The 12,520-nt window shown below is 32.9% G+C and overlaps 1 protein-coding gene across 6 annotated transcripts in view; it reads right to left on the bottom strand.

Annotated features, from left to right (window-relative positions):
* The window catches only part of LOC126817600 (chromodomain-helicase-DNA-binding protein 1), a 75,374-nt gene extending 66,862 nt beyond the window's left edge, over positions 1-8,512 (bottom strand). For all 6 annotated transcript variants that reach the window (XR_007679064.1, XM_050544672.1, XM_050544673.1 and 3 more), the window contains exons 1-2: positions 8,417-8,512; positions 8,038-8,154 (exon numbers count right to left, since the gene is read on the bottom strand). Coding sequence is in view for 5 of the 6 variants with exons in the window: in XM_050544672.1 (XP_050400629.1) it covers positions 8,038-8,046 (9 nt within the window). In the remaining variant the exon portion in view is untranslated. The remainder of the gene's footprint in view (positions 1-8,037; positions 8,155-8,416) is intronic.
* Between the last annotated feature and the right edge of the window lie 4,008 nt (positions 8,513-12,520).

Genomic DNA, 12,520 nt, shown 5'->3' with positions numbered 1-12,520 from the left:
AAAAATGGGTCCAAAAGAAAACTGAACAAAAGTAATGGCTAGTAATCAATAATACACTAATTGTAATTATAACAACCAAAATAGCATGGTCCAGATTCAATAATAACCCCAAAATTCACTTTTCTTCAAACTAGAACGATTAGGTGAATTTGAAAAGTTTAGACTATTTCATTTCACTAATAATTATCGGTATAGTTGAGTTAAGCATATAAAGGAATTGATAAAAAGATCAACATCACAAAGGATTTTGACTTGATTTACTTTAAAGATATGTACATTTTCATAAATTTAATCCCATCCACATAGTTTTGTTCCCTAAATCCTGCATAAACATTTATAAATGAAGTCCAAATATTTCCATTTTTTAAACAATTATTTTGAAACTGGTTATCTCCCTTGAATTTTATTACTCATGAAACAAAAAAGATGAATTTTGAAAGCATTTCATCAATAAAATACTATTTTTAAGATAATTCTGCATACCAAGTGAATATAATCAGCATCGCATAATAAACAAAAATAGTTTAGTATTTCAGATCATGGCCTATGTATGAGTATACTATACACATGAATGTTACTAATAATAACAGAAGCTTTCCTTAATATACAAACTGAATATATCATACTTCAGAACATTGTAGTAATAGAGCTAAGATAGATATAGTAAAGCTCACAAAACCTAACTCAGTGTCATGTGTACTTAAGTCTGGATGACATTTTAAGTTCATATTTTGTTAGAATGTCACACAAATGTAGTTACCTCCCTTCACAAAGTTCATTAATACATAAACATTAGATGACAATTTACAGAAATCTGATCTAATTCATAAGCCAATACTTGGATGGGGGTAATCTTGGCTACAGGGCAAGTTACTTCTGAAAATGCATATTATTAAGTCAAACCACCATCATCAATTTTAATGAAATCCTTGTGGCAATCCAAAATAAAAAATTTAATTAAAGTCACCGACAGTATAGTTCATTATTAATGTGACCGTTTGTTACCATATTCACTTCAATACAATACAATGAACCGAACCAAATCATAGCAATACAATTGATTTCAAAGTCAATTTTTAAAAATGGGTCCAAAAGAAAACTGAACAAAAGTAATGGCTAGTAATCAATAATACACTAATTGTAATTATAACAACCAAAATAGCATGGTCCACATTCAATAATAACCAAAAAATTCACCTTTCTTGAAACTAGAATGATTATCTGAATGTGAAAAGCTCAAACTATTTCATTTTGCTAACAATTATCGGTATAGTTGAGTTAAGCCTATAGAGAAATGGATAAAAAGATCAACATTACAAAGGATTATGACTTAATTTACTTTAAAAATATGTAAATTTTCATAAATTTAATCCCATCCACATTGTGTCCCCTAAATCCTGCATAAACATTTATAAATGAAGTCCAAATATTTCCATTTTCCAAACAGTTATTTTGAAACTGGTTATCTCCCTTGAATTTCATTACTCTTGAAACAAAAAGTATTACTTTTGAAAGCATTTTATTAAAATAAAAGACTGCCTTTAATTTAATTCTTTATACCAACTGACTATAATCTCATACAAAACAAAGTATTTCAGATCATGGCCTACATGTATGTATGTATGTGTATACTATACAAATGAATGTTACTAATAATAATGGAAGCTTTCCTTTATAATATACAAAGAGAATATATCATACTTCAGAACATTGTAGTAATAGAGCTAAGATAGATATAGTAAAGCTAACAAAACCTAACTCAGTGTCATGTGTACTTAAGTCTGGATGACATTTTAAGTTCATATTTTGTTAGAATGTCACACAAATGTAGTTACATCCCTTCACAAAGTTCATTAATACATAAACATTAGATGACAATTTACAGAAATCTGATCTAATTCATAAGCCAATACTTGGATGGGGGTAATCTTGTCCACAGGGCAAGTTACTTCTGAAAATGCATATTATTAAGTCAAACCACCATCATCAATTTTAATGAAATCCTTGTGGCAATCCAAAATAAAAAATTTAATTAAAGTCACCGACAGTATAGTTCATTATTAATGTGACCGTTTGTTACCATATTCACTTCAATACAATACAATGAACCGAACCAAATCATAGCAATACAATTGATTTCAAAGTCAATTTTTAAAAATGGGTCCAAAAGAAAACTGAACAAAAGTAATGGCTAGTAATCAATAATACACTAATTGTAATTATAACAACCAAAATAGCATGGTCCACATTCAATAATAACCAAAAAATTCACTTTTCTTGAAACTAGAATGATTATCTGAATGTGAAAAGCTCAAACTATTTCATTTTGCTAACAATTATCGGTATAGTTGAGTTAAGCCTATAGAGAAATGGATAAAAAGATCAACATTACAAAGGATTATGACTTAATTTACTTTAAAAATATGTAAATTTTCATAAATTTAATCCCATCCACATTGTGTCCCCTAAATCCTGCATAAACATTTATAAATGAAGTCCAAATATTTCCATTTTCCAAACAGTTATTTTGAAACTGGTTATCTCCCTTGAATTTCATTACTCTTGAAACAAAAAGTATTACTTTTGAAAGCATTTTATTAAAATAAAAGACTGCCTTTAATTTAATTCTTCATACCAACTGACTATAATCTCATACAAAACAAAGTATTTCAGATCATGGCCTACATGTATGTATGTATACTATACAAATGAATGTTACTAATAATAATGGAAGCTTTCCTTTATAATATACAAGCTGAATATATCATACTTCAGAATATTGTAGTAATAGAGCTAAGATAGATATAGTAAAGCTAACAAAACCTAACTCAGTTTCATGTGTACTTAAGTCTGGATGACATTTTAAGTTCATATTTTGTTAGAATGTCACACAAATGTAGTTACATCCCTTCACAAAGTTCATTAATACATAAACATTAGATGACAATTAACAGAAATCTGATCTAATTCATAAGCCAATACTTGGATGGGGGTAATCTTGTCCACAGGGCAAGTTACTTCTGAAAATGCATATTATTAAGTCAAACCACCATCATCAATTTTAATGAAATCCTTGTGGCAATCCAAAATATAAAATTTAATTAAAGTCACCGACAGTATAGTTCATTATTAATGTGACCGTTTGTTACCATATTCACTTCAATACAATACAATGAACTGAACCAAATCATCGCAATACAATTGATTTCAAAGTCAATTTTTAAAAATGGGTCCAAAAGAAAACTGAACAAAAGTAATGGCTAGTAATCAATAATACACTAATTGTAATTATAACAACCAAAATAGCATGGTCCAGATTCAATAATAACCCCAAAATTCACTTTTCTTCAAACTAGAACGATTAGGTGAATTTGAAAAGTTTAGACTATTTCATTTCACTAAAAATTATCGGTATAGTTGAGTTAAGCATATAAAGGAATTGATAAAAAGATCAACATCACAAAGGATTTTGACTTGATTTACTTTAAAGATATGTACATTTTCATAAATTTAATCCCATCCACATAGTTTTGTCCCCTAAATCCTGCATAAACATTTATAAATGAAGTCCAAATATTTCCATTTTTTAAACAATTATTTTGAAACTGGTTATCTCCCTTGAATTTTATTACTCATGAAACAAAAAAGATGAATTTTGAAAGCATTTCATCAATAAAATACTATTTTTAAGATAATTCTGCATACCAAGTGAATATAATCAGCATCGCATAATAAACAAAAATAGTTTAGTATTTCAGATCATGGCCTATGTATGAGTATACTATACACATGAATGTTACTAATAATAACAGAAGCTTTCCTTAATATACAAACTGAATATATCATACTTCAGAACATTGTAGTAATAGAGCTAAGATAGATATAGTAAAGCTCACAAAACCTAACTCAGTTTCATGTGTACTTAAGTCTGGATGACATTTTAAGTTCATATTTTGTGAGAATGTCACACAAATGTAGTTACCTGTTACCTCCCTTCACAAAGTTCATTAATACATAAACATTAGATGACAATTTACAGAAATCTGATCTAATTCATAAGCCAATACTTGGATGGGGGTAATCTTGGCTACAGGGCAAGTTACTTCTGAAAATGCATATTATTAAGTCAAACCACCATCATCAATTTTAATGAAATCCTTGTGGCAATCCAAAATAAAAAATTTAATTAAAGTCACCGACAGTATAGTTCATTATTAATGTGACCGTTTGTTACCATATTCACTTCAATACAATACAATGAACCGAACCAAATCATAGCAATACAATTGATTTCAAAGTCAATTTTTAAAAATGGGTCCAAAAGAAAACTGAACAAAAGTAATGGCTAGTAATCAATAATACACTAATTGTAATTATAACAACCAAAATAGCATGGTCCACATTCAATAATAACCAAAAAATTCACTTTTCTTGAAACTAGAACGATTATCTGAATGTGAAAAGTTCAAACTATTTCATTTTGCTAACAATTATCGGTATAGTTGAGTTAAGCATATAGAGAAATGGATAAAAAGATCAACATTACAAAGGATTATGACTTGATTTACTTTAAAAATATGTAAATTTTCATAAATTTAATCCCATCCACATAGTTTTGTCCCCTAAAACCTGCATAAACATTTATAAATGAAGTCCAAATATTTCCATTTTCCAAACAGTTATTTTGAAACTGGTTATCTCCCTTGAATTTCATTACTCTTAAAAAACAAAAAGTATTACTTTTGAAAGCATTTTATTAAAATAAAAGACTGCCTTTAATTTAATTCTTCATACCAACTGACTATAATCTCATACAAAACAAAGTATTTCAGATCATGGCCTACATGTATGTATGTATGTGTATACTATACAAATGAATGTTACTAATAATAATGGAAGCTTTCCTTTATAATATACAAACTGAATATATCATACTTCAGAATATTGTAGTAATAAGAGCCAAGATAGATATAAAACCTAACTCTATCTCATGTGTATTAAAGTCTAAATGCCTGTACATATACACCAAATACACTGAACTAAAAACAGAGGTACATTTTAGGTAAAGTCATCTACCATCTTCAATAGAAGACTTGATCTCGCTCTAACTCCACCATACATGTTATCTAGGCCTTCACATAATACCCTACATTTTTCAACACTAATTTCTATTGGTCGCTGACCCACCTGGGAATCTGTTAGATGCCTTAATAGAAAATATCGCGAATACCAAGTCGCGCGCTTTCCAACTGAAATGTGTAACTGATAATGGAAGAGCAAAGTTCAAGGTTTGCTCAATGTCAAGGTTGCTGGCATTTTCTGCTTTTCAACGATGACCCACTTCACATCTTAGTCTAAGCCTTTGTAATTTACTTTTTGTTCTTCCATTATGCTAGTAAGGTTGCATTTCTTTTGTTTTCCGATTGTTTTTCAACTAAAAAAAAAAAGCTTTCAACAGCCGTAAACAAATATATTCCTTTACGTGTTTGTATCATCTGTCTGTGGTAAAGGGAGATAACTAATTGAAAGTTTGAGAATTTCAGACTAATCTAGCAATGGCTAGATGTCGTAAAACTCACAGCTGTTGCTTTAGCAAAATGGTCTTCTATTTGATGTAGCAACTGTCAACATTCCGTGATGTCCATGTAGCAACATTTTATCTACAGCAGAAATCATCTTCATAGATTATAACAGTAAGTAAATAGGACTATAGCCTGCAATTACCAAAACAGGGAGTGCTAGATTGCATGGTCTGATTGTATATAAGTTTAAAGTATTTGTATTAAATAAGGTTTTATTTCACTTATCTTTGAAGGTAAAAACCCTAAGTACAGATGTACTAAGTGCAAGGAAGATTTAATGTGCAAATTCATCAAAATATAAATACCTTTCATCTTTGAATTCTACAATGTACAAGAAGCAACAAATCGAAACCAATTCATTACCGACATTCTCATTATGTTAGTGTTGTAAGCTAGTCCATCCATGCATAAATGAATATACATGTACACATCAATGACTGATCTTTTAATATAGATATCAATGACAAAACTGAACTTGCAATATTATTTACATTTAAAAATCTTGCCCTCGTACCAGTACAATGGCATGAAACATCAGTGATGATCTCATAGGTCTCTGAAACATGGGTTTCAGTATGATGTCTACCATCAGTCTTATAGTGGGATCTCTCGTTTATAACATAAAGGGTTTCGCACACTATGATCAGCGTGTCCCAACATTGTGTTCTGGTGATGTCCTAGCGCAATTCAGAAATAGGGGTAGGTCTACAATGCGATTTCAGGTGATGTTTCCATAGTTGACCTAATTACCGTAAGCGGTTCCACTGCTTGAGTTTACTAATCTGTCAAAATATTAAAGGTAGGCAAATCTATCAAATGTTAACAATTACATTAAGTGTGATGCACATGTTAAGTTACTATTAGGGATTTAAACTATGTATGAGTGAGCTTACATCTAAAACAATCCAAGAAGTTCCTTTTCCAGATGACCTACTTTCAATTTTTTTTCAATAGTGTATTGAAATAATATTTTCAGATATAACATTATCCATCAAATTGTTAAAAGCAACCCCAGAAGTCAACCATTTAATGATTGTAAGCAACATATTTTTAATCCTTGTTCAATCAATAGTACCACCAGTGCCATTAATTAGCAATATCAAACTGGACAATTCAATTGTTTTGCGGATTAAATATTTAAGCTTATAGAGGAAAAACTAGTTGCTTTAGATGCTTACAATCTCTTGACCAAAGAAGGAAGATAGTCTATTCAATAATGAATATCCACAATGAAGACTTTAATAATTCAATTTTTTCATTTAAACGTATCTCATATGATTGTGGCTATGCATATTTCTAAATAGAAAGGTGACCTACAGATGTAAATTCCAAAATGATTTAAAAAGTCATGTAATCAAAAAGATGTACTGTTTGTATCAAACAATATCAGAGTATTTCATACTTAATTTATTAATTTTAACAACCATGGGCTTCTGAAGGCTATAAATTCATTTTAATTGCAAAATATTAATAGCTTAATGACATTATTGAGCAGAAAGATAATAAAAATATCAAATTCATTCAAGCATCAATTGCTCAGACCATTTTGAATGCATTACCATGCGAAATCCTCTAAATTTATATAAGATTTTTGCTGGTAAGACAGCGTTTATTAAAACTAAATGCACAGTTAATAAGGCATTATAAACGAACAATGAAAGTAGGCACTGGGTACATTAATGTCTGTAACAATTCAAGCACACTGAACGACCACAAAATATAAACATTTATTGGCGGTCACTCCAACACAAAGTTGTTTTACAGGAAATTACACCAAAATTTACCAAAATAAACACCAGCAAAGACACTTTGTCAATGCAGATGGGATAACCTAAGCAAAACACAAAAAATACAATATTTTATAACAAAATATTGACCAAAATATCAGAATAAAGTAGAAAATCATACAAAATATGAATATTTACCAAACTATAAGTCAAAATATCAAAAATGGGCCCCCCAAGATATTGAAATTAACCAAGGTCATTTCAAAGACATGCATGTCTGGAACATTTTGTGATAAAAATTAGAGTGGTTCATATTCAATTATGGTATTTTTTTGCCAAAAATACATCCAGAATTGTAATAAAACTACCAAAAACAAAGATACTGTCATGTTATTTTGAAGCATATTTCTCCAACACGGGTAGGCAAATCTATACAAATGATGATATAATACATTCTCAAGAGTTCAAAAAACTCCAAAAGAGCAAAAACAAATTAAAAAAATTATTAAAAACAATTAAAATATCAAAAATTTCAATGAAGAAAATTTTTCAGGATCAAAATCAAAATTTGCAATATGGCGGCCAAGCGTCTCGTTGCAAATATGAATAAATCGCTTCAGATAAAATTATCAAATTCAATAAAAAGAGTTCAAAGTCAATTAATAAAGACAATGTTCATTAATCAGACCTATCAAGGCTCAGTTCTAAAGAGAAGTGTCAACACAAACCTTACTCATCGTTGCCAGTCTCGGTCCGTCATCATGGCGTCTGAGCAAATGTAACAATGAGGCAAATTCCTTTCTAATCACGTGTTACGTCTGTTCCAATCTACGTCAGAGATTACCCTAAAAGTAAAATTTCACGCATTTTGAGAAGATCTACCACATGAATTCAACACAATATGACATTTAACGGTTTTTCAACCAGAATTATTAAATGTCCAAAGGGCTACGGACCTCAGCTCATACAAAATGCTATTTGTCCTCAAAAAATGCACAACTCTTACTCCGTAAATCATTTTACACCCCCTAGATATTTCCAAAATGTAACTATTTTGAAAGCTTTCGGTCTATTTTACCCCAATAACAACTATAAAAGCAAACATACGTTTAACAAGGACTACATTTCTGCATAAAACAGGTAAATAATCTGAAATATCTTCTATAAAATGGCGGCCATTATTAATCTGCGGGCTGCGCGAAGCCGCAATGCATTATGGTTTTGTATTTTTAGACACGAGTGAACCTTCGTGTTCAATAGGCTGAGCGACCTGCTGTCTTTTCTTAGCGATTTACTTGAATGAATTGCAAATGGTAGAACACAAAATGGAAAATGGTGAGATGAAATGGAGTTTTATGGTACGTCAGCTCCAAACGGGCTATATTGCGGTCTATAGATTTACCCAAAACAACCCGATTTTGAATAAAACAACACATTGTAGTTGTTTATTGTTTTTACTCCGGGACAAGCTTCCTGCAGCTCCCCTCCCCTCCTGTCTTATTCTCACGGACCCTGCTTATGAAAAAAATGGTAGGGAAGAAACAGCCTGGGTTGAGCCAGTTTTGAGATCAAAAGACCAGGATCCACTACGATAACAATAAGAGTTGTCTTTCTTGCTTTGTTGTTCTTCCATTTATTTCCTTTTCTCACTTTCAGTATAAAGTTTAGGGAATCGCATTTATTTCCTTTTTTTCAGTAAAGTTTAGGGAATAGCAATAGGCATGTTAATCATCTATAGGCCTACCGGTACATATAAAACTAAAAAAGAGAAAACAATAAAAATGTGTTGTTTTATTTAAAATATTGCTCCACCAATATGAGAATCACTAAAACGAATTTTTTTTACGCAAATAAAAACAAATATCGCGTACGGTACAGGAATTTTAATATAAATACGGTATTATAATATAAATATTAAAATAAAAATAAAAATGAAATGACAGACATTCAATTTAAATGCAAAATGAAAAACTTTCTCTATTGAACCAAGTTGGGTAAATACATGTACATACTAACATAGAGGCCAGCAAATGATACCACTCACCTGAACAGAACGATTTTATTATTAATATTAAACAATTATTTATTCATTTTCAATGATGAATAAAGTCAAATTTCACTGCTAGAATAAATATATTGGCATAAAAAATGCTTAGGCCTAATATGTTATTTACATGAACACCTTTATTTGAATTGTTCGTTTGTGATTTCTGCGTATTATGTCTTGTCCATATAATACATTGTATTTGTTTTTGTGTAAATTATGTGTGGTGCAGTCCCCCTGCACTTACTATTACTAAGGCCAGTTTATGACTAATGCGGCAATTGTTGTTTTGTTGGGGGGGGGGGGGCGTGGAATGCGGGCGTTTTTGGTAGGGGTCATGAAACCCTATGGAAGTACAGTGCTATATTAATTTTATAGGATTCTATAAAAAAAGCTACTGAATAGGCTACCGGTAGGCCTAGCTCACTACGAACATTTTGTAGGATTGGGATTTTGTTTTTGTTTTGTTGTTGCTAACATGACCATAGATCTGAACTAATTTACTATAGTTTTGCATTTGTAAATGTGAACAAAATATTTGGAGGAGTTAATTTAAATGCGGGCACATGATTGTGTTTAGCTTAAAATAAAGTACCGGTATTGAATTGATTTGATCGGGTGTGTTACTAAGACGATTTGCAATGGGACAAGCGCTATGTGGTGATATTTTTGAAAGATAAAGTTTAGTCCTTTTTTTCATAACACGTCATATTATCCCTCAAGACAAAGCAACACATTAAAAGCCAATCATGAGGACAGTACAAAACCCCATTAATTTTAGAACTTCCAGAAAGAGTAAGCATAACTATCTAAATCACACGCTGTGAGTTTATGATAGCTAAAAATACCTTAAAAATAATTTTTTTAACCAATGGCGTTAAAATTGGTATGCTCGAATGTTATAGACATTGCTGGATTTAACTGGTAGCCAAGATTCATTAGAGATACTTTAAAGATACCTTAGTTAAGAGTTTAATAAAGAGTTGACCATTCTTGCTGTAATAATTCAAAAATAGATGATAAAAAAAGAAAATATTGAAAATTTCAGTCAAATTACTGTATTGTGAACGAAGTTGTCGCTGTTGGAAGTTTGAACTAGAAATAGGCTCAACTGTGTCCGAACCGTCTACGAGAATTACCGATCGTTTGATTGACAGGTGATAATTCCACCCACATATTCTCGATTATCAAGTAACATTCTCAATGGCTATGGTACCCTCGCTTGGTAGGCCTTTCATCACTAGTTTCCGGTAGTGACTAACGGTAAACATTAGTTTGGTCGGCCATTTCTTGATTTAATTTTAAATGCACGTCTGTTTAAATCCAAGCTATATCCAAGCCATCCGAGAATCTACAGAGTTGATTTTGAGCTTGTCATGTAAATAAAGGTCTAATTGATAATTTCTATAACATCTGAAACCTAAATAAAGACTTGCAATAGGCAGATTTAGCTCTTGCATGTCTGTTTAATGGTGGTCTGCTTCCACAACTTTGTTTTGGGTTATCTCCCTTTACACATGTGATCTGAACGCTAGAGAATGCCACTCGTAACACGGATGCTCATACCTCACTTCAGTGTGCCAAATTGTCACGGTACTCAGTACGGCCAGCTTATGTTTGACCCGTTTACAAATTACACTACGAAAAAATTAACCATGCCGTGCCTGGTACCGTGCCTGGCACGCTTAAAATTTGTAATGTAAACGGTGTTATTAATAAATCTAACTAGCTTCCATCACTAAGATTGTCAGTTATTTTGATATACATGTAGATAAAATCATTTGACACTTGGATCTAATTTTACCACGCTGCTAACTTATGCATGTTCTCTGTAACAGACAAAGATCACAGAAGTGTCATATCATTCTGTGATTTCGTACAGCCACCGTTTGCTACCATGGCCTATCGGAAATTCCCCTTCTTTTCTCTATGCACACGTTTATAAGTTTAATAATCCACTCTTTACATATCTTCTGTCTCCCTGCAGCAGTTTTGGTCATATCTGAAAGAAAACATGAATTTATACTACAATGAAATTTGATTTATATCTAAATATGTTTATGACAGATTTACTTAAGAGTTAACTGTTAAATATTTTTAAATCAATAAACATACTCATTATTTTCCTTTCTATAGCTTTGTGTAAAATGAAATCTGTTTTCCTGAGAAATCTGAATTTCAGACATTACATTCCGACTTGCAGCATAAAATTTGTTGAGTTAAACACAGACGCGCAGGTTAGTATTAGCAGGCACCCTTATTGTATGGCCAATGAGCTTACCGGTACAGCACTTCCCTGGGCTCAAATTATGTGTTGCCATAATAGATTCGGCAATACCCGAATACTCGGCTTCGCTAGGGGGTCATAACCCCGAAACCGGAAGTCGTAGACTAACGCTACCTGGCCTATGTTACTCCCCGGTCCGAGCTACCCCTATACCCCAAATTTCAGACTCGGGGCAGACCTAGTGTAGCCGCTAGCAGGATACCGGGCTTCGCTCGGGGGTCATAACCCCGAAACTGGAAGTGGTAGACTAACGCCACATGGCCTATGTTACTCCCCGGTCCGAGCTACCCCTATACCCCAAATTTCAGACTCGGGGCAGACCTAGTGTAGCCGCCAACCCCGAACAGACAGACAAACGACAATCACAAATATTAGTATATATACTAGCAGGATACCCGACTTCGCTCGGGGGGTCATAACTCCGAAACCGGAAGTGGTAGACTAACGCCACCTGGCCTATATTACTCCCCGGTCCGAGCTACCCCTATACCCCAAATTTCAGACTCGGGGTAGACCTAGTGTAGCCGCCAACCCCGAACAGACGGGCTTCGCTCGGGGGGTCATAACTCCGAAACCGGAAGTGGTAGACTAACGCCACCTGGCCTATGTTACTCCCCGGCCCGAGCTACCCCTATACCCCAAATTTCAGACTCGGGGCAGACCTAGTGTAGCCGCCAACCCCGAACAGACAGACAGATACCCGGCTTCGCTCGTGGGTCATAACTCCGAAACCGGAAGTGGTAGACTAACGCCACCTGGCCTATGTTACTCCCCGGTCCGAGCTACCCCTTTACCAAAAATTTCAGACTCGGGGCAGACCTAGTGTAGCCGCCAACCCAGAACAGACCGGCTTCGCTCGGGGGTCATAACTCCGAAACCG

The sequence above is a fragment of the Patella vulgata genome, chromosome 4, assembly GCF_932274485.2.
Source record: "Patella vulgata chromosome 4, xgPatVulg1.2, whole genome shotgun sequence".
Lineage (NCBI taxonomy): Eukaryota > Metazoa > Mollusca > Gastropoda > Patellidae > Patella > Patella vulgata.
Note: the sequence above shows the minus strand (reverse complement) of the source record. Positions and strands in the feature narration are given on the sequence as shown.